Source organism: Dama dama, chromosome 9 (genome assembly GCF_033118175.1).
Source record: "Dama dama isolate Ldn47 chromosome 9, ASM3311817v1, whole genome shotgun sequence".
NCBI classification, from domain to species: domain Eukaryota; kingdom Metazoa; phylum Chordata; class Mammalia; order Artiodactyla; family Cervidae; genus Dama; species Dama dama.
This window is the reverse complement of record NC_083689.1, coordinates 84471236-84494480: the sequence shown is the minus strand read 5'-3', so window position 1 is coordinate 84494480 and position 23245 is coordinate 84471236. Positions and strand designations below refer to the sequence as shown.

Below are 23245 nucleotides of genomic sequence, written 5' to 3'. Positions count from 1 at the left end.
TTTTTCTGGAATTGAGCTTCAGGAGTTGCTTGTATATTTTTGAGATTAATCCTTTGTCTGTTGCTTCATTTGCTATTATTTTCTCCCATTCTGAAGGCTGTCTTTTCACCTTGCTTATAGTTTCCTTTGTTGTGCAAAAGTTTTTAAGTTTAATTAGGTCCCATTTGTTTATTTTTGCTTTTATTTCCAATATTCTGGGAGGTGGGTCATAGAGGATCTTGCTGTGATTTATGTCGGAGAGTGTTTTGCCTATGTTCTCCTCTAGGAGTTTTATAGTTTCTGGTCTTACATTTAGATCTTTAATCCATTCTGAGTTTATTTTTGTGTATGGTGTTAGAAAGAATTCTAGTTTCATTCTTTTACAAGTGGTTGACCAGTTTTTCCAGCACCACTTGTTAAAGAGGTTGTCTTTTTTCCATTGTATAGTCTTGCCTCCTTTGTCGAAGATAAGGTGTCTGTGGGTACGTGGATTTATCTCTGGGCTTTCTATTTTGTTCCATTGATCTATATCTCTGTCTTTGTGCCAGTACCATACTGTCTTGATGACTGTGGCTTTGCAGTAGAGTCTGAAGTCAGGCAGAACTGCCATATGACCCAGCTGTGTATGACTGTGTATGACTGGGCATACACACTGAGGAAACCAGATCCGAAAGAGACATGTGCACCCCAATGTTCATCACAGCACTGTTTATAATAGCCAGGACATGAAAGCAACCTAGATGCCCATCAGCAGACAAATGGATAAGAAAGCTATGCTATATATACACAATGGAATATTACTCAGCCATTAAAAAGAATACATTTGAATCAGTTCTAATGAGATGGATGAAACTGGAGCCCATTATACAGAGTGAAGTAAGCCAGAAAGATAAACACAAATACAGTATACTAATGCATATAAATGGAATTTAGAAAGATGGTAATGATAACCCTATACACAAGACAGAAAAAGAGACACAGATGTATAGAACAGACTTTTGGACTCTATGGGAAAAGGCGAGGATGGGATGATCTGAGAGAATAGCATTGAAACATATATATTATCAAGTGTGAAACAAATCAGCAGTCCAGGTTGGATGCATGAGACAAGTGCTCAGGGCTGGTACACTGGAATGACCCAGAGGGATGGGACAGGGAGGGAGGTGGGAGGGGGGATCGGGATGGGGAACACATGTAAATCCATGGCTGATTCATGTCAATGTATGGCAAAAACCACTACAATATTGTAAAGAAATTAGCCTCCAACTAATAAAAATAAATGAAAAAAAAATCATCACCTAAAAAAAAAAAACCCAAATTCAACATTCAAAAAATGAAGATCATGGCATCTAGTCCCATCACTTCATGGCAAATAGATGGGAAACAATGGAAACAGTGAGAGACTTTATTTTGGGGGGCCTCAAAATCACCTCAGATGGTTACTGCAGCCATGTAATTAAAAGATGCTTGCTCCCTGTAAAAAAAGCTATGACCAACCTAGAAAGCATATTAAAAAGCAGAGACGTTACTTTACCAACAAAGATCCATCTAGTTAAAGCTATGGTTTTTCCAGTAATCATGTATGGATGTGATAGCTGGACTATAAAGAAAGCTGAGTGCCGAAGAATTGATGCTTTTGAACTGTGGTGTTGGAGAAGACTCTTGAGAGTCCCTTGGACTGCAAGGTGATCCAACCAGTCAATCCTGAAGGAAATCAGTCCTGAACGTTCATTGGAAGGATGATGCTGAACCTGAAACTCCAATACTCTGGCCACCTGATGAAAAGAACCGAATCACTGGAAAAGACCCTTATACTGGGAAAGACTGAAGATGGGAGGAGAAGGGGATGACAGACAATGAGATGGTTGGATGGCATCACTGACTTAATGGACATGAGTTTTGTAGGCTCCAGGAGATGGGATGAACACGGAAGGCTGGCATGCCACAGTCCATGGGGGCGTAAAGAGCTGGACATGACTGAGCAACTGAACTGAACTGAACTGATAATACATCAGATGAGAAATAATGTGGACTTGAAGAGCACATCAAAGGACATATCTTCACAAGTATCTATCTTCCTATTTATAATTTCAGTCCCAAAGAGAACTAACAGAAACTAGGTCTACTAAATGTATAACTATTACTTTAAAATTCTTTGGTGAATAACAGAATGTTAAAGCACACAATTTTTCATTCATTTAAAAGAGATAATATAAGGGGCAATCTTCAAGGCAAATGTCTTTGTGACATAAAAAAATGCAACTGAGTTATGGTATCCTTTATATACATATATATGTATATACATATACACACACACACACACATATATTACATAGATACAGGTATAGTTTTTTATTTTAATAAGTCTATTTTCAAAGTATTCTCTTTTTCACTCTTTAACATTGTCTAAAGTTTAATAATTCTGTTAGGTACTTCTTCACAGCCAATTGCCTAAAGCAAAGACACTGCTTATTTTTGTTAACTGCTATTAACAGATACTTAAACTACTTGCATATTAGTGTAGTCATTAAATAATCTTATAAAACTCAAAGAAAAATATTTCTATGCATAGATTTTTGAGGGAATTAAGTTTGTAAATACAAATGAAGCTAGTACTAAGCTCTATTTTCTTTATAATTTTTATTTACATGGAATTTGGCCTACATGAAAATATATGTAATTTAAATTTAAACAACGAAATTAAAATTAATCTGAAAATATATCTGTGTAGCATAAACATTATATATGAACAAGGTCCCCCCCTAAGTTAGCTTTCCTTTTGTTTTCTATCATGGATTCAAAGGCTGTAAGTGGTAGGAAGCATGATTTAAATTTGGGAGGAATAACACTTGGCTGGTGTAAATGATGCTTCCCAAGTAGTGCAGTGGTAAAAGAATCTACCTGCCAATGTAGGAGACACAAGAGACGTGGGTTCTATCCCTGGGTCAGGAAGATGCCCCAGAGTAGGAAATAGCAACCCACTCCAGTATTCTTGCCTGGAAAATTCCATGGACAGAGGAGCCTGGCAGGCTCCAGTCCAGAAGATCACAAAGAGTCAGACACAACTGAGCACCCATACATACACATACACACAGTGTCAATGACAGTGTTAATAAGGATAGCTACTGCAGAGAATGCCACGGTGGCGTATCTTTGCCAAAAGAGTTCTCATTTCTCATAGTACCAAATTAACTTTCATTTTCATATCCTATAAAAGAGTGTCATAATTAAAGTGAAAGGAAATGAAGTTCATTCATAGTGAAAGGATGTGCTGAAATAAAATGTCAGAATAAGATAAATGGAACAGGCAAAGAGGTAGATGTGACTCCAAGGGGTCTTACACATTGTCTCTACCAATCATTTTGGAACTCTTCCAAATAATACATCAAATTAAAGTCAATCCAAGAGAGAAATTTGTAATTTAGATAATTTATACTTTGGCATAGGCAATGCTACATATTTCTGATGCTGCTATCTGGAAAGAAGAGCAGAGAAGAAAAGGAGATCAAGGTCACGCTTATTTGCAACGTCTCTCTTATCTCCTGCTGGAAAGCATCAAACTGGGTCTCAAAACTGACCACACATCATCCCTTTCATCTTTCATTTGGATTCGTGCAGCTTCTCCATTGGGCTTCCAGAGTTCCACTCTGGTCCGCTTTCAATCTACCACAGAGCAGAAAAAGTGATCTTACAAAGTAAATCAAATAAAATTCACTGTTTAAAACTCTATAAGTTTCCCAAAGCACACAGAATAAAATCTGCACTCCTCTACTTTGAGCTCTAAGGTCTGCATGATCTGGCCTGTCTACCTCTGCAAATATGTGGGTGTGTTACTTCCTGTATATGTTGCTACCCAACCACATTGAGTTTCTTCCCACCTTAGAACCTTTGCATATACCATTCTGTTTTCAGTGAATACCTCACTCTTAAAAGCCTACTCCTTATGCTTACATGAAGCTTAAATATTACCTGCCTTGAGTCTTTCCTAACCATCCATCTCAACTCCCTGTTTTGTTTCCTCAGCATACATCATGCATACAATCATTTTTTATATTTATCAACTTTTCATAAAGTTTTTCACCTAACATGTAAGCTCTTTAGTGACAGAGTGGTGAATGTCTTTTCTAATGGCACCTTTTTATATATAATTTCTTATTACAGAAATATAAGGTAGATTATTCTATATGTACATCATTGTTTTTTAACTCTGAAATAATAAGACAGTGTTTTAAAAAGTGTGTTCCATACCAATGCATGGTGTTTGGTGAAAACGTGATCCTAGGTCAAAGAATTGTTTGCAAGTGCTACAAACTATATGTTCTTCCTGAGGGTACCTGATGCATATTAAGATATTGAAAGCTTCCAGAAGTAAAGAAATCTTTTTACTTTTACTCAATCCATTGATTACTGTATTTGTAGATTCTACAAACTCCTTCATTTCCTTACTAAGTAGCATTTATTAACCTCTTGAGATATTAGTGTTCAACATAAGAAACTTTGAGAAATGATACTACAGAGTTCCAGGGAAGAACAACTTGTCCACTGTCTTTTGTATTTACTTACCTAAATGAATTCAAGGATTTCATCACAGCACCAAACAGTTCTCCCCCAAACCCCCCTATTCTAAAAATGTTTTTTAAAATGTTTCCCAAAATGTCTTAAGATGCCCTAAAAATGCCTTTAAAAGTTCTGAAAAATGTCAAGAAGTGGAAGAAAAGCATTATCACTAAAGCTGTGCTTAGTCGCTCAGTCGTGTCGGACTCTTGGCGACCCCATGGACTATAGCCCACCAGGCTTCTCTTCTGTCCATGGAGTTCTCCAGGCAAGAATACTGGAGTGGGTTGCCATTTCCTTCTCCATCACTAATGCCATGAACTAGTAATAAATCATTAAAAATTTACACACACCTAAAATTCAGGCCTAAATCCAGATTTTCTATTTTGTGTGTTTTATTTTTGAAACATGGTTCTTTAACCATATCTATGCTAGGACTTCCCTGGTGGCTCAGACGGTAAAGCGTCTGCCTACAATGCAGGAGACCCGGGTTCGATCCCTGGGTTTGGAAGATCCCCTGGAGAAGGAAATGGCAACCCACTGTAGTAGTCTTGCCTGGAAAATCCCATGGACGGAGGAGCCTGGTAGGCTACAGTCCAAGGGGTCACAAAGAGTCGGACACGACTGAGCGACTTTACTTCACTTCTTCATGCTCATTTTATAGTTACTATTATCATTATTACTTTGCAGTGTTTTTTTTTTTTTTGCTTGTGATCTAATAAGGCAACCAGACGTTTTCTCAGTTAATTCCTACAAGGCTGCTCAGAATTTGCTGCTAATGGTAATATTTGCATATGGTTTTTATAGGCCACACATGTTCTTTGGAGTAATATACATATTACTTGAATGTTCACTGACAATAAAACATTTATGTTTAGCCAGTTTACCAGAAGTTTCACTGATAGTCATAAATACTTGGAATACATGGCTTTTTATAGCAGAATATGTTGTTGTTTAGTCACTAAGTTGTGTCCGACTCTTTTGCGACCCCATGGACTGTAGCCCACCAGGGTCCTCTGGCTATGGCATTTCCCAGGCAAGAATATTAGAGTTGCCATTTTCTTCTCCAGGTGATCTTCCCAAGCCAGGAATCAAAACCACATCTCCTGTACTGGCAGGCGGATTCTTTACCCCCCAGCCACCAGGGAAGTTCACAGCATACTATGGTGAAGATAAATTTCCACTGGTAAAGCTACTACTTTATCTTTACTCTTTTTTTTTTTCTTTATTTTTACTCTATCTTTGAACTATTTTGGTTCAAAAACCAAAAAATTTAAACCTTGGCATCCAACAATACTGAGTTTCTATTGCTCCCATTATCTTTTGATCATTTCTTTGGCACAAAATGCTTACTTGAGCAGAAAAATATTTCTAAGTTTCTTTTTTGTAATTAGGTACTTTCGTAGATATACATGCCACTGGTTAAGGACAGTGTGTCTGTTCATCTACTAACAGATGGTGTAAACAGTCATGGTTATTTCTTTTTTGTCATATTTTATTCTTTATTCAACAGAGTATTTAAAGTACTATTTATATCTATCTACGATAAAAAGAGAAAAAGACAAAGTTAAACATCTTTTCCATTTTAGAAAAGAGATTTAAAAAGAGGTAAAATTAGATATTAATCACATTATTAAAATGTATAAATGATATTATTTTATAAAATTAAGCCAACTTTAAAATATCTATACATTGGTTTCTTTTATAGAGTTAATTTAAAAGAAACTTTTGTAATCCACTCTGTCGAAACTGCTTTTGTAGCTATGTATTCTTGTATATTCTAATCTTTTTCTGGGGTAATCTAACGTAAAATCATATTCATTCTCTCATTTATTAATTCAACAAATATTTCATGTATGTCTAACACTCAAAGCACAAGTATCTTACTAAACGGCATGTATCTTACTAAATGGAATACAGAAGTCGCTGGGGTCCTACTTCAGTGTTCAAGCAGTTTAAAAATTGAGTATAGAGATAATTCCCATAGATAAATAATAGACAATTATCCCACAGATAATTCCCATAGATAAATACCAGGTAAATAGATTAAAAATTAAAGGACACTTACCACTTAATAGCTTACAAGCTCAAAGAGGAAAGGTTATACTCATAATTTCCAGGGTAAAAGAGGTGACTTTTGAAGGCTAAGATTTTAAAAGAAGTAGGAAATAAGAATTTCCAAGCAGAGAGAACAATTTAGGAAAAAATATATATAAAAGTGGAGGGATGAGAAATATTTGTGGAATTTCAGTAAATCTAACTTGAGAACAGTAACTGTAAGTAAAATATAGCATTGTATTAGGAGGTAAGATTGTGAAGGTCTGGTCATAGAAGAAGGACATCACTCTCTCTGGGAGGAGAGGAAAGAAGCTACAGTGATACATAAGATGAATATGATTGGTGACAAATACCAAGAAGTGGAGAACATCTACTGGGTCACTTATTAGAGACAAGTCTCCAAAGTGGTGGCCTGGGAATGTAACCATTGAAAGAATGGCTTAGTCAGCTGACAAAAATGGAAATCCATATCCTCATTTACATTTAAATTATAATTGTCAAATAAAATTACATTGAGCAAGAAATGGGTCAATAATAAGGCTCAATATTATTTCTATTGTTTATGACAATTGGAAATAATTCTACTCAAGTTAATATACTGAATTTTATTTTATTTTTTTAATTTTTTTTTGTGTTCCCCATCCCGATCCCCCCTCCCGCCTCCCTCCCTAATATACTGAATTTTAAAAGATCACTTCATCCTGTCACTAAATCTACAATAAAGACTTAAGTTCCTCTATTTTCCTGTGAACTAAGAAAAATCCAAAATATATTTTTGTCAGTCTACAAAATGAATAAAAGACACACATTTGATGAAATTTTGAATTTATGAAAAAATAATTTAACGAATATGCAATTAATCAAACAACTAAACCAAAAGAAAGAGGTGGGTGGTGAGGGGAAGAAAAGAAAGAATCATCTGTGCATTCAGTTCAGTGGGATGCTAACTGGCCTGTAAAAATGAGAATAAAGAAAGAGTCCTGCTGCATTTAACTTGCAGAACTAGAAATTACTATTATCTACAAAAAGAAATTAACTCATTTCATTAATTATGGAAATACAGTATAATTCAAAATGTCATTTATATGAAATATAATAATGGCAGTTCATGACCATATGGCAAACAGTGGGGAACTGAAATGTGCATTTAAAGACTTATTTCAAATTACATATTGGAGCTTAAGTATGTGGGTAATGAATATCATGAGACACTGAATTCTTCAGCAGAAAAACATCTAGTCAATCCCAATTATTCTGGGGGATACTTACTAGAATTAGTAATAATCATAAACAGAAAGTGCTCTCTGCAAGTGTTTTCCAAAATTCCATGAGACACTCCAGTAAAAGGTGTTTTAAATTCAAACACACTTGCAAAATGATGATTTAATAAGGCTAACATGCAAAGAAAGGTTCACTGTGAACCTCAAGGAAGGGCTATAGCCTGTAGTTTTCAAAGCAGATGGCTAGGGAACATGTTATTTGCAGACATTTTTTATTATTTCAAGTAGTAAACTCTGAGATGCTCCTCTGTGAGAAACGATGTGATTCACTTTTCTCTACAAACTGTGGTAGTTTTACTTCACTTTTCTTTGCATCTCATTCATAGAATGTCCTGTAGTCCCATATCTTGCCTCACACCTCAAATATCATATAACACACACACACACACACACACAGACACACTATGAAAGTTGCTCAGTCGTGTTTGACTCTTTGCGACCCCATGGACTATACAGTCCATGGAATTCTTCAGACCAGAATACTGGAGTGGGTAGCCTATCCCTTCTCCGGGGATCTTCCTGACTCAGGAATCGAATTGGGGTCTCCTGCATTGCAGGCAGATTCTATTCCAGCTGAGCTACCAGGGAAGTCATACACACACACACACACACACACACACACACACACACACATAGTTACATTTATGTAAATACAAAACTTTAAATATGTATATATCTTTCATATCTATCTACCTATAAAAATTTACACTCCCTGAGCAAAGCCCAAGGATAGAGTTGTCTTCTCCTTCCCTTTAACCCAAACCAAAAATCTTAACACAAAATGCCTCCAAATCAGCTGTCATACAAAAGCACCTAATAAATTAAAATGTTCTGACATATAAAGCTGGTAATAATCAGGTATACAAAAATTTTAAAAGAATAGGGCTATTTAATCTTAATCTAAAGAAATAAATCATAAACAGTATTGTGGCAAAAGGGGAGATGAAATTTGAAGGTGGATAAAATCAAAGGAAAGATGTTTCTATTCTGCTCATCCAATAACTATTTTATATCAGCATCTATCTACCTTGCTTACATGTAAGTCCAGTAATAAATTTTCATCCAAGGGAAGCACTGCAATTATATTTTGAGAAAAGTAGTTAAATTTTTCATTGTTCTCCCACCCTTCCCAACACAAAAGCAAAAAAAAAAAAAAAGAAAGAAAGGAAAGAAAAGAAACAGAAAATAGAGAAAGAAAGAGATAAAGAAAACTCAGGCAAATTTTATAGGAAAATGACAAATCTTTTTAAATACATATTTTATCAATTTTATAATTGCATAATCTTAGTGTGAATTGTGACACAGAATTATATAATTTATGAGCTGAAACTCTTACTAATGACCTGGTCCCATATTCCCATTTATGTATGAAATTTTAAAAAGAGGGAGAAGTGATAAATGAACTCAAAGTCACACAAACCTGTGGTCTAACCAGAGCTTAAAACCGAGATGTTTCAATTCTTTGTACTTTAGGCTTTCCAATTCACCAGAATGCCTCCTACATTTTATTTTGTTTTTGAAAATCTTCACACATTGCAGAAAAATAAGATACACTAATACATTTTGTGTTTGTGTTCTACGAACCTAATGTTTAAATATTAAAAGCTACCAGTAATGTTTAGTTTATTTTCTACCTGAATTTACTCATATTTATCTGCTGATTTTGAAGTCTTGACAACACTTGCAAAATCTACCAAAGCTGAATGATTACAGAACACAACAAAGTAATGATTGTGTACTTCTCCCCTTTAAAAGTGACACTGTTATTATCATGAATAAGGAAAAGCACATTTTTACCTGCCAATATTCATGAGGGGTGGCAATTTTGAGCATTTTATAAATCTCTGAATAGTGGATACTGATAAGAGGATAAAAATTCAATTTTTTAGAGAACAGAAAATTGTGAAGAATTTAAGACTTCTTTGTACTAATTTAGAAAATCCCAGAGCCCTCTAAATTATTATATGAGCTCTTAAATAAGAAGTCATGAATAATGAAAGATTTCCTTTTGTGCAGATAATAACGTGAAAGAGATTCTTTCCAACTAGCTTTTGGTCATGAAATGACCAGCTTGAGCCTTAATAATGTGCTTTCTAAGTTTCCAAGTAATGAAGATTTGTTTTCAGCAGAGAATCCTTATAAGACACATGGTACAGAATATAATCAGAGTACTTGGAGTGTAGCAAAATCATCATAAATATTTACAAAAGGAATGAAATAGACATTTAAGTTTTGATTTTGTTAAGCAAATCAATAAAAGTATCGACTTTATATACCATCCTACATAATGTATACATAATCCCATTTTTATAATTTCTCCGTTGTTAAAACCAAATGTAGTCAAGACTGTTTCAATTCTCTGTTTTGGATTAAGTAAATTTAATGTATTATGTGAGGGAGATGTCTGGTTTCATTTCCGATTTGTAAAAAGGTTGGAAGTTATCACTCCTATCCTTACAAATAAAGTTGAAGAAACTGAAAATCAGTCACTTTTCTTGGACCAACCAGATAATTGAGTTTGCAGAGCAAACCATCACCCTCAAACCTGGAGAGAGAGGTTAATCCAGAGTATCATAGCTGAGATGTGCTTCTCTGAAGTTGAGCACCCTGGAACCATGAATTGTTAAACGGGAATTATAGTGAATTGCTGGAAGATGAATGTAGACTAGCTTGAGAGTAAGACACTGGGGGTGGGGGCGGGAGGCTGAGTTTTGGGGAATCCCCACCCTTTCCTGGATTTTGCCTCCAGGAATCCCACCAGCTTCTCCAGATGAAGATCCAAAAAGGATCCTCTCCTGATTCTAGCAGGGGTTAGAGAATAAGTCATCTTTGTGATGACTGATAGAGACTCTCCATAACAAAGGCCTACCCTCCAGGGAAAAATACTTGATCTGCACTTCTCACATGCTTCAGTTCAGTTCAGTCGCTCAATCGTGTCTGACTCTTTGCTACCCCATGAATCGCAGCATGCCAGGTCCCCCTGTCCATCACCAACTCCCGGAGCCCACTCAAACTCATGTCCATCAAGTTGGTGATGCCATCCAACCATCTCATCCTCTGTCGTTCCCTTCTCCTCCTGTCCCCAATCCCTCCCAGCATCAAGGTCTTTTCCAATGAATCAACTCTTTACATGAGGTGGCCAAAGTATTGGGAGTTTCAGCTTCAGCATCAGTTCTTCCAATAAACACTCAGGACTGATCGCCTTTACGATGGACTGGTTGGATCTCCTTGCAGTCCAAGGGACTCTCAATAGTCTTCTCCAACACCACAGTTCAAAAGCATCAATTCTTTGGCACTCAGCTTTCTTCACAGTCCAACTCTCACATCCATACATGACCACTGGAAAAACCATAGCCTTGACTAGATGGACCTTTGTTGACAAAGTAATATCTCTGCTTTTTAATATGCTGTCTAGGTTGGTCATAACTTTCCTTCCAAGGAGTAAGCGTCTTTCTATTTCATGGCTGCAATCACCATCTGTAGTGATTTTGGAGCCCCCAAAAATAAAGTCTGACACTGTTTCCACTCTTTCCCCATCTATTTGCCATCAAGTGATGGGACTGGATGCCATGATCTTAGTTTTTTGAATGTTGAGCTTACGTCAACTCTTTCACTCTCCTCTTTCACTTTTATCAAGAGGCTTTTTAGTTCCTCTTCACTCTCTGCCATAAGGGTGTTGTCATCTGCATATCTGAGGTTATTGATATTTCTCTCAGCAATCTTGATTCCACCTTGTGCTTCTTCCAGTCCAGCGTTTCTCATGATGTACTCTGCATATAAGTTAAATAAGCAGGGTGACAATATACAACCTTGACATACTCCTTCTCCTATTTGGAACAAGTCTGTTGTTCCATGTCCAGTTCTAACTGTTGCTTCCTGACCTGCATACAGGTTTCTCAAGAGGCAGGTCAGGTGGTCTGGTATTCCCATCTCTTTCAGAATTTTCTGCAGTTTATTGTGATCCATACAGTCCAAGGCTCTGGCACAGTCAATAAAGCAGAAATAGATGTTTTTCTGGAGCTCTCTCGCTTTTTTGATGATCCAGCGGATGTTGGCAATTTGATCTCTGGTTCCTCTGCCTTTTCTAAAACCAGCTTGAACATCTGGAAGTTCACAGTTCAATGAAACTAAACCATGCCGTGTGGGGCCACCCAATATGGTGAGAGAGACCCATGTCAGACCATGGTGGAGAGGTCTGACAGAACGTGGTCCACTGGAGAAGGGAATGGCAAACCACTTCAGTGTTCTTGCCTTGAGAACCCCGTGAACAGTATGAAAAGGCAAAAAGATAGGACACTGAAAGATGAACTCCCCAGGTTGGTAGGTGCCCAATATGCTACTGGAGATCAGTGGAGAAATAACTCCAGAAAGAATGAAGGGATGGAGCTAAAGCAAAAACAACACCCAGTTGTGGATGGGACTGGTGATAGAAACAAGGTCCAATGCTGTAAAGAGCAATATTGCATAGGAACCTGGAATGTTAGGTCCATGAATCAAGGCAAATTGAAAGTGGTCAAACAGGAGGAGGCAAGAGTGAACATTGACATTTTAGGAATCAGCAAACTCAAATGGACTGGAATGGGGGAATTTAACTCAGATAATCATTGTATCTACTACTGTGGGCAGGAATCCCTTAGAAGAAATGGAGACCTGCTATTAGGTCAGCTTATTTTGGAGTATACCATTTAGATGTGGGTCTATATCCTTGGAGAAGGAAATGGCAACCCACTCCAGTATTTTTGCCAGAGAATCCTGTGGACAGAGGAGCCTGGTGGGCTGCTGTCCATGGGGTTGAACAGAGTCGGACATAACTGAAGCGACTTAGCATGCATGCATGCACTGGAGAAGGAAATGGCAACCCACTCCAGTGTTCTTGCCTGGAGAATCCCAGGGACAGAGGGGCCTGGTGGGCTGCTGCCTATGGGGTTGCACAAAGTCAGACACGACTGAAGTGACTTAGCAGCAGCAGCAGCAGCTATATCCTTAGCTTGCCGTGTCTCAGTTTCGTCATGAGCTGATTGAGGGTAACAGGACCTAACTTGCATATACCTAGACCTACCTTGAAAGACTGTTATAAAATCTACGCAGTGAATGCTGAAAACACAGCAGGCGCTAAATAAATTATGGCTGCTGTTATTATTGCTATCACTAATACTGTTATCACAAATATAGAAGGTTGCCTGTATTACAAAGTATATCTTGGAGAATCGCTTCAGAGAGCCACTAAGTGAGGCTGAGGATCACCCAGGCTGCTTTGGGCATGGAGTAAAGGTGACATGCTGTCAGACAGAAAAGTATGTTTGTGAGTCAAAAAGGTTAGAGAAGAACTGTAACAGGAAGCTCTTTTAGAGATTTTAGACATGAAGTTGATTAGTGGAGAAACACTGAAATTCATAGTCCTTTCCAATTCATAGTCCTTTGGTCCCAAGGGTCATATTTAGATTTCAGTCAGAGATGTGCTATGCCAGATTATTCCAGAACCTCGCCCAGCTATGCATATTATCTTACTAACCAAGAATTAAGGGCTGGATATTCTGACTTTTCGAAAGGAACACAAGCCAAGGGCAGGGGATATTTTATACTAATCCCACTCTGATTCAAACAAACTTTGAAAAAAGTAATAGCAAGCTCCTGTGAAAAGTCATGGCTTTCGTTTTTGTACATCAGAGGGTACATTCCAGGAGGGTGGAGTGACAGGAGAGGTAATCACAGTCCATGCCTCCGCCCCTCTGGACAAAGCCCAAAGGGATTACCAACAGGACCAAAAAAATGATACCATGCAGAATTACAAGAACATACTCATGGTTTTCAACTGAATTTATTACTTTTAATTTACCAAAGCTATTGTGATGAAACAAACATCCCCCTCACTTTGATTGATATTAATTTGTTGCACAATATAGCACCATAGCCAGTTTCTCTTTGATGGCAGGCTATTTCCCAAAACTATGAACAAACTAGAATGATTCTGAAAAGATACTTTCAATTTTTTGTTTCTGTCAACCAGTAGGTCAAAATAAGCTGCAAAAAATATTACATAGAGATTCCGAAGACAATGTAACGATCTGTTTTTATTTAGAAAAACCATAGCAACTCCCACTTTACTCTCTATCTAATCTCTTCTTCCTGGTATAGGCCAATAATTCCCAGATTTCAACTCTATGTTCTTTACAGTTTTAAAAAATTGTTTTACTTTTAATTTAGTAAGTCATACATGAATATATTTAGACTGTACTTTACCTAAAGCTAAAATCTTCTTTGAGATACTCACCCCTGTCCCCAATCCCAATCCACACCCATCAGAGGTAGCCATTATGAACAGTGTATATGTAAAATTTCAAAACCATTTTGTACCAATAGAAAATATTTGGTATTTTATGTTTTTTTTTTAAAAAAATTTGTCCTTATAATGTATGTACAAGCTAGCAATTTGCTTTTATGAAGTTATAAGAAATTTTAGGATATTCACATTTATTTATAGAGGCTAAAAGATTAGTGGAAATAATGGTGGATACACAGCAGGTTCTATAAACCTCTGCACAGCCATGAAATTTTGGGTATCTCACTAACCTCACTATCCTCACTTTTGAATAATCTTTCATCTCCCTCTCTCACAGGTTTTGTGTAAAAACTAAATGAAGTAATACATGTGTGTGCTCCAAAAGCTATTATATATATATATATATGAATAAAATATGGCTTCTTATCTGGAAAATGAACTCAAATAGTGGCTACTACTCTAAAACTATATATTATAGGTATTTCAATAGAAATTTTAACCAAAAAGTGTCACAATATTGCAATTTTCAGCTAGTGGCACAATGTTCTTAGCTTTGAATGCTTCATTGGTTAGCACTGCACTAAAGATTTTATCATGAGATAACAACATTGCATGTAAGTTCAAGTTATTAATTTGTTTACAAATCCAATTTAATTTTTAAATCTGTGAACTTCTGTGCTTGATTCCTAGAGTAAATGACTAGCAGCCCTAATGTGTTAAAACAATTAGAATAACTAAATCAGAAAAGAGATTGCAAAACTCATTTAGAAATATTTTAAAATTTGTCCCAAATCTACTTCATAGGTATTCAAAGGAACTATTTTATAACAGCAGAAACAACTGTGTAAATTATTTCATTCTAAGTTACAACTCTGTTTAGCAAAATGTTTTTTATAAGATAGAAGCCTGACGGGTCTGTATTTTAAGGAAATTCAGATATTAAGATTCTTAGGGAAAATAGTTTATAAAAAAAGAATGCTCTACAAAGTTCTCCTCATTTCTAATTTGTTTCAATAACAGACAATATCATCTTCACCTAAATTGAAAACTGCCATGTATTTCTTCTGACTGTTTTTCATTATGAATTACCCACTTTTTGCTGCTGAGGGCGAGGGGGGAGGTGGGGCTGGGGGGTGGGAGAGGGTTTTCGGGGAGTGACTGATATTTCTCAACCCTCCTAATTTCCTTTATTTGAAACACATTACCTCACACTATTTCTTGAGCATCTCTAAGTTCAAACGGCTACTTAATTTTCACCTCTCAACATTAAAGTGAAAAAGAACCATGGGAAAGTACTGACATATATACATATACATAAAAAAAATATTGTACAAGCCATAACATTTTAGGGGGTGTCAGTGTGATCATAGCAAGATAACTCAGAGATGAGTAAAGATCCTGAAACACAAGTAAGTCAGAGAGTTTCCCAAATACACTCATGTCTGAGAAGGAAGGTGTGGTAGATGGAACATGTATCTAATGTCTACCTTCCAGATGCCAAAAGTGAAGGCAAACTGTAAGAATTATTTGAGGTCAGTTTAATCCCACTCCAAATTGTAAATCTGAGTGAACATACATATTTATTGAATTAGTGGAATACAGTAGATTTTAAAACTCTAATTGTATAAATCAGAACAATGAGTCATATGACAGTTTTAGGACCTGTTTTAATATTTTACAGTTTGTGCCAATTTTTCTAAATAGAGAAATGCTGACCACTGGTACTTCAAAAAAGCTTTTCACTCATAGGAAAAAACAAGCAATAACACAATGACATGCTCAGACTAGGTAGACAAAAATGAGAGAGATGAAAATTTTTAACTATCCATTCTACAAATTAGGTGAATGGCAGAAAAAAACATGGAATCAGAAAACCACAGGCTCCCAGCTCTAGCTTCAGTATATTGAAACATTTTAGATTATAGTATCTTTAAATATAAAATGAGGGGGTTGGACTGTATCTTCAAGGTTCTCTACAACTTATATATTTCATGGGAAAATTTTCATAATGGTATGGTTTATAAAATCTATGATTTGAATGTCAAAAATGGTAACCTGGGAAATTTTAACGGCTCTGGACTATTTATTGCTGTCAACTAATTCTGTTTTCCAAAAACCAAAATTTTTTCTTTTGGTCTGGCTACAGAAATAATTACATGCTATATGTAGATAATGTGGAAAATAAGAGGCAAACCCAAGTAAGAAAAAGAATGACCTATAATCACTACCCAAAGATAATGTGACCTATTAATATAGATAGTGTTGTGCTCAGCCATGTCCAACTCTTTGTGACCCCATGGACTGTAGCCCACCAGGCTCCTCTGTCCATGGGATTCTCCAGGCAAGAATCATGGAATGGGTAGCCATTCTCTTCTCCAGAGTATCTTTCCCGACCCAGTGATCAAACTTGGGTCTCCTGCATTGCTGGCAGATTCTTTATCATCTGAGCCACAAGGGAAGCCTTGGTTAACATATACGTTTCCTTACCTATTGTTATATTAATTACTTTAATATATTGGATCCAGTGGTTTTCAAATCTTTTATGAGCAAAATTTTCATTTTTGTAAAGAAAATCTCACATGTAACCTTTCTTTATGTATAAGAAATAAATGTTAAAATACTCTGAAATGCTAATGATGGGTCAGGGTTTTTCTGAGGTGATTATCAACATACTCCTATGGAGGCTTGTACTTTAAAAAGTACCATTTAAAAAATATTGACTTAATTTCTTAATGTTGGACATTTACGCTGTTTGCTAGGTGTGTGTTTGTTTTCGCTGTCATAAATAACATTCAGATCTTTGTACATAGTAATGGTTGTTTCCTTAGGATAATTTCTGAAGGCTCAATTTCTGGATCAGATGATCTTATGATATTCATTGTCATACCAACCAATTCTAAAGATCATCTGGTTTGAAACCAGTTAACACCAGCAGGGGTTACCTATTTCCTATTCTGTTTTTAACAGTAACTAATCCATCTGTAGGAGAAGGCAATGGCACCCACTCCAGTACTCTTGCCTGGAAAATCCCATGGACGGAGGAGCCTGGTGGGCTGCAGTCCATGGGGTCGCTAAGAGTCGGGCACGACTGAGCGATTTCACTTTCACTTTTCACTTTCATGCACTGGAGAAGGAAATGGCAACCCACTCCAGTGTTCTTACCTGGAGAATCCCAGGGACAGAGGAGCCTAGTGGGCTGCTGTCCATGGGGTCGCACAGAGTCAGACACGACTGAAGTGACTTAGCAGCAGCAGCAGCAGCAGCAGCAACCCATCTGTTACTGGGCTTCCCTGCTGGCTCAGACAGTAAAGAATCTGCCTGCCATGCAGGAGACATGCATTTGATCCCTGGGTTGGGAAGGTCCCCTGGAGGAGGGCATAGCAACCCACTCCAGTATTCTTGCTTGGAGAATCCCCATGGACAGAGGAGCCTGGCGGTCTGCAATCCACCGGGTCACAAAGAGTTGGACACGACTGAGTGACTAAGCACAGCATAATGCATCTGTAAAATTGGAATCAGATTCTATTTCTGACATATTTCATCATCTTCCCTTTCTCTTTTTCATGACTTCAAACAAGTTGCCATTAAGGTTAAATAAATGCCCTCTTTGAAGCACCAGTAATTTGTTTCTGGTAAATGATACGAGATACCTACTGGATTGGTCTTTTGCTTTCTTCGGACAATGATCTATCAAGCAGTCAGCTTCTACATAGGAATGACAGCCCAAGCATACACCCGCCTTTGGAGGGGACTATCTGTTACTTGGTGCCCAAGGACACAACATGCCATACTTCAAGTCTTTCTTATGGTATCTGAGCTTTGGTTAAAATCTATTCAAAGCAACCTCTGACCTCAGTATTGAGCAGATTTTCAAATCGGAAGAGAACCTGGAGATTATCTAATCTATAGTCTTCATTTCATAGATGATGAAACCAAGGCCCACAGGGGCTTCCTCGTGTGCAAATAATGACACAGTGACAAATGTGTCACAAATGATCCAATGCTGCTGTCCCCAATAAGTGGATAGCCTAGCCAGAATACCAACAAACAAAGCAACAACAGCACACCGTGTGACGAATGCTATGGGAGAACAAGGCAGCACAGGGACCCCAGCAGTACAGGCTGGCTGACTTTCCTGAAGAAGGCAACAGTTGTACTGTACGTTGAAGGAAATTAATGGGCTGGTGAGATAGAGAGACGGCAAGGGAGTAAGACCTCCCAAGACAGGGGAAGCGTAAAACTTAGGAAGAACGGGGCATCGTTCAGCAGTCTAAAGGATAAACCTTAAAAAGCAGCTGGAGAGGAGGTCACCAGGGAGTTAAAATTTGAATGCACCAAAGTTATATAAATGGGTGAAATTTCATTGGTGAGGTCTGTGATAAATTAGAGTGAATTTCCTCTCTAACAAGAAAATGTCAGTACAGCCCATTGTCATCATGTGAGGGAATAATCTTATAATTTGAAGAGAAGCCAAAGATCTCTTAATTTTTAAACCAGTGTTGGTACCAAATTTTAAAGAAAACATGGTACAAACAAGACCAAACACATATGTGAGTTGAATTTTGCTAACAGCCTGCCAGTTTACTACCTCAGGGCTCAAGAGCTAGGCCAGGGGCAGCTCATGAAAGGCTCTGTGTACTAAGCTAAAGGGTTTGGACTTTATCCTGAAAACTGTAGGGACTCATTAAAAGACTTGAAGTGATTAACATCTTAGAAGGGTCACTCTGGCAGCTGTGTGAAGTCTGGAAGGTTGCTATGTAACAAGGGCTTAAACCAAGCCAGTGACAAGGACACGGAAAGGAGGAGACAGATTTGAAAGATGTTAAACAAGGCAAATGGTTTAGTAAATTGCAGCTGAAATCTGAACCTGTGTCTTCTACTCCTTGCTTGATATAACCATACCAGCATTTTAGGATACCTTTTTGAGTGGAATCTTACTTAGTTTGCAATTAATAAGGTACAGGGGAGATTTTCTGCAAACATTACCGTGAAACGCCAGAACTTCTTCCTGTAGATACTATTAGTATAGTGTAGCCAAACACTGTAACACTAAGATAAACTGCAGGATACCCAGAGAAATTGTAAGGAGACAGACAGTGGGCAAGACACATGAATGAAGCCCGTCTAAGATGTTTCACTGGCTAACATTCCATGCCAGTTTACAACTAAACAAATGATGAAGATATTATTAAGTATTTTTGTAAAGGAAAAGAAAGGATTATCTTATTCTATTTCTGCACCCAAAACTCTATGTCTAAGAATTACTCAATTTATGAGTTTCTGGATCACCGGCACAGTGGTTAATCCCTGCATACGAAGTGCAAGTGAAGACTGCAGCTTTAATTTGGTTGGTATATTTTTTAGTTCAATGAATAACTCAGCCAGACAACACAAGCTAGTCAAATGGAAAGTGAAGTCATTAGGTGGGGTGAAGTGATGTCAAATCTCTGAGTGTTTTCTCTCTTAACCTCCTGGATGGGAACTGGACTCCATTTATGTGACTGACACAAGATGAAGTTGTAAAAGAACATTTGTTAAATAGCTCTGTAAATAATAAAATCTATCCCTATTACCTGCTTGAGAAAAAGCTGAAAATGCTATAATTTTCTTTATTAAACAAGATATCAATTTGTTTGCAAAACTGCTGACTCATCTGATATTTGCTAAAGTTTCTATATTATGCAATTACATTGGTAGTGAGAGAAAATAAACTCCCAAATTGTAATGTCTGAAGTGATGTTATATATTTGTAAGTTTATAATAATGTGGCTAAACAGTGGTTTCTTCTGATCCTCTTCTCTGCTGGCCAGGGTGTCAATGTTCACTTCATGGAAATGGGATTGAACTTTCAACTGATGCAGTCTTATGACTATTTTTTAAACAGTAGAACAGTAGTGTGATGGTACTAAAAATATGCTATGTGTGGACTAGTCTGTGTATTCTATGGGTTAGTACAGGTTAAGCTATACTATAGGAGCAAATATCTCAATAAATAAGTGGCTAGAAACAACAAAGCTTTAATTTCTCATTAGTGCCATATATTCATCGGGAGCAGCCAGGGGGCTTCACTCTGTACTGTCCTCATTATAGGACCTTGGACGGCAGGGCAGCTACCAACAGTGCCAGTCACCATGGCAGAAGGAAAGAAAGTTCTCTGGCTCGGAAATCACACATGACACTTTTAAGCAAATCTTCCTAGTAAGAACTAGAATCACAGCCTCACTCAGTTATAGCCATGAAGTTCAATTTTACCACGTGCCCAGATGACAGAGAGCTGGAAATATTTAGTGAACATAGCTAATGACTATCACAGTTGCCCAAATAATTGGCCTATTATGGTTTCATGTATCTTTGTTTTCCCTACCTGGCTGGACTGCAAAGTTAGAACCTACGACTTTTAAGACTCCCAACAAATTCTTTGGATTCAGTACATGAAGAGGACAGCTTGATTAAAGTGTGATTTCAATAAAGTAATTATGTCCTTTTGGAACTTTTCTCCTAATACTATATTTTAAAGTTTAGCTCTGATATAATACTAAAGTTGCCAGAAATAGATAACAAAATCGTTTAGATAAACTGACAGCCCAGAAAGCAATCATCTGGCTACTAAATCCAGGATAATCATAAACTAGATAATCAAAACTGGACTGAATTCATTTTTCCACAGATGTTACAATCTATGAAAGAATTAAGCCTGGAGCTCTGACACTACAGTATCATCCCTCTTTACCTTCACTGTATTTGCTATTTAAAGCTTCACATTAGGAACCATTCAGGCATTGTTGAAGAGAAACACTCATCCACACTGAGTGTTCTCACTTTGAAATGACAGCCATAAATCCCAAATGTTTAGGACTCTCAAATCTTTATCTCCAGACCTCACTTCTTCCAGGAACTCTAGAATCATATATCTTGATATCTCTGCTTTGATGTCTTCTAAGTATTTTAAACATAAACTAGCCAAAACAGAACTTCATTTTTCTGCTCCACAAATCTGCTGTTTTCTTAGTCCTTCTTGTGTCTGAAAACAGCACCACTCACCTAGTTTCTCAAGCTAAAAACACAGGGATCTTCCTGATTCACCTCTGCCCCTTATTCTTCTAAGTCAAAACTAGAAGCAAGTCCTGGCAACTTTACTGCTAAAACATACTCATGGTCTAAGAACACCTTGCTCTTGCTCCTGGATAGCCCGAGCCATGATTGACGTTTGCCTGGACTACTGTAAAACCTCCTAACCAATCTGTTTTCACTAACCCCCACCTCTACATCCAGTTTCCATATAGTGGTCATAACAATCTTTAAAACAAACATCCAACCATGACCTTTCCCTCCTTAAAACCTACCATTACCCTCTGAATGAAACAGAAAGAATATCCACCCTCAAAGCCCTGAATGATCTGACTGAATCCATTTCACTGACCACATGGTTAGATTACACCCCACTCCCCCGCTTTCCCACTACCCGGGCCCGCTTTCTATTCCTTCAGCATGCCAGGTTTGGCTCACCTTCAGGCCTTTGCATTACTTATTTTCTCCCAGTCTTTGCAGGGATGTCTGATTATCTCGATTATTATCTGGTGTATCCTGGTTTATTTTTTGCTTATTTCACACCGCTAGAACGCAACGTTAGCTGTTTTGTGCAGTGCCTTGTATCCGTTTTTGACTAGATCGGCACCTGGCTCATGCTAGGTAGTAAGCTAATAGGTATTGAAAAGTATTTATGATTTGAGTTATGTACACAGTACATGGTATCAGCCAGTAAGATAAAAACCTTATATAATGCAACACTTCTAAGTTAATCTTTGGCCACTTTACAATTACTCTGGAATTCCAATGACAAAAAATATTAGATTATAAGTTATTAAACATAATAATACATAAACTAAATGTTTTCATAGTGTCATTTTATCACAAGTAATTAACTTGGAAAACCATTTGCATTCAAATCTAGACAGACACTGGAAGGAGAAAATAAAATGAACAAGAACACAGTAGCAGTAGTCATTTATATTGAGCATTTACCACATGCCTAGCACACTATATTCGTCACTTTATTAATTTTAACGAGGTGCGTATTACTATCCCCATTTTAGAAATTAGAATATTGAGGCTCAGAGTGATAAAGTATCTTGCCCCCATCACACAGCAACTATCAGAGTTAGGATATTAATCTATCTGGAACTCTTTACTCTGTGGCATGACCTTAGAAGGGAGTTATGTGGTGAGTCCTGACTGAGAAGCAGCAGCAGCTGCTGCTGTCATAAAATTAATGCGCTCTCTCTCAAAGAGCTGATGGCTGGTAGGCCTCTTAACAGAGAGAGAATCATAGTCAGGTGTGGTGTCTTCAGATAACCATCATATTTTATTGTACTCATTAACTTTATATTGTATTAAATTTTACATTTATGTTCAAGTGAAACTGTTCTCCATCTAAGAATGTGTAGCTTCTTTTTTAATAAGCTTATTTAATAAGTAAAGTGATTTAAAAGATAATTAACTTATAGTGAAAGAGCTACCAAGAAGTGGCAAAAGTCAAGGAGGCAGGTGGTGAAACTCAGATACAATGTAAATCCAAACGGTGGCCCATGCATGACTGAACTTTAGAAAATTCAGGATCATAGTACTAATCTTTTTAAGTAGCTTTTCCAAAAAAATAGTGGCATTGCAGGGGTGAATAGCAAGGGAACATCCCACATTAATAGAAATGTGGTGTCCCATTATTCTCTGTATGAAATGCACCACATTTGATATATAAGGGGACTCTGGGAACACGACTTTAATGGAACAGTGGCAAATTATACACATTCAGTGAAAGGCAATCCCAACCGAGACTGCCCATGTAAAACCATATTATTCTTGGGGAATGAAGACAAACTTTGGCTCTTCTAGTGTGCAGAGGGGAAAACTCAGAGGATGTAATGGTCTCCAAATTAAATGGAGTGATATCTTAGTTAGGGGTTGGGTTTTAATGGTAGGTCTTAAAGTGAAAGTCCAATTATCCTGGAAAAATCCTTCAGAAAATATTATACTCCAGCATGGTATAACAATTTTAATTGACCCAGCACCATATGGTATTCTTCCTATTTTGATAAAT

General features: G+C 37.2%; 1 protein-coding gene across 3 annotated transcripts in view; it reads right to left on the bottom strand.

Annotated features, from left to right (window-relative positions):
- The window catches only part of XRCC4 (X-ray repair cross complementing 4), a 276381-nt gene that overhangs the window by 52537 nt on the left and 200599 nt on the right, over positions 1 to 23245 (bottom strand). Inside the window, exon 8 of one of the 3 annotated variants that reach the window (XM_061151955.1) lies at positions 3428 to 3642. The exons of the other annotated variants lie outside the window; for them this stretch is intronic. Within the exon in view, the coding sequence (XP_061007938.1) occupies positions 3573 to 3642 (70 nt within the window). The 3' untranslated portion in view covers positions 3428 to 3572. Of the gene's footprint in view, positions 1 to 3427; positions 3643 to 23245 lie in introns of those variants that run through there. 3 annotated transcript variants of the gene reach the window in all.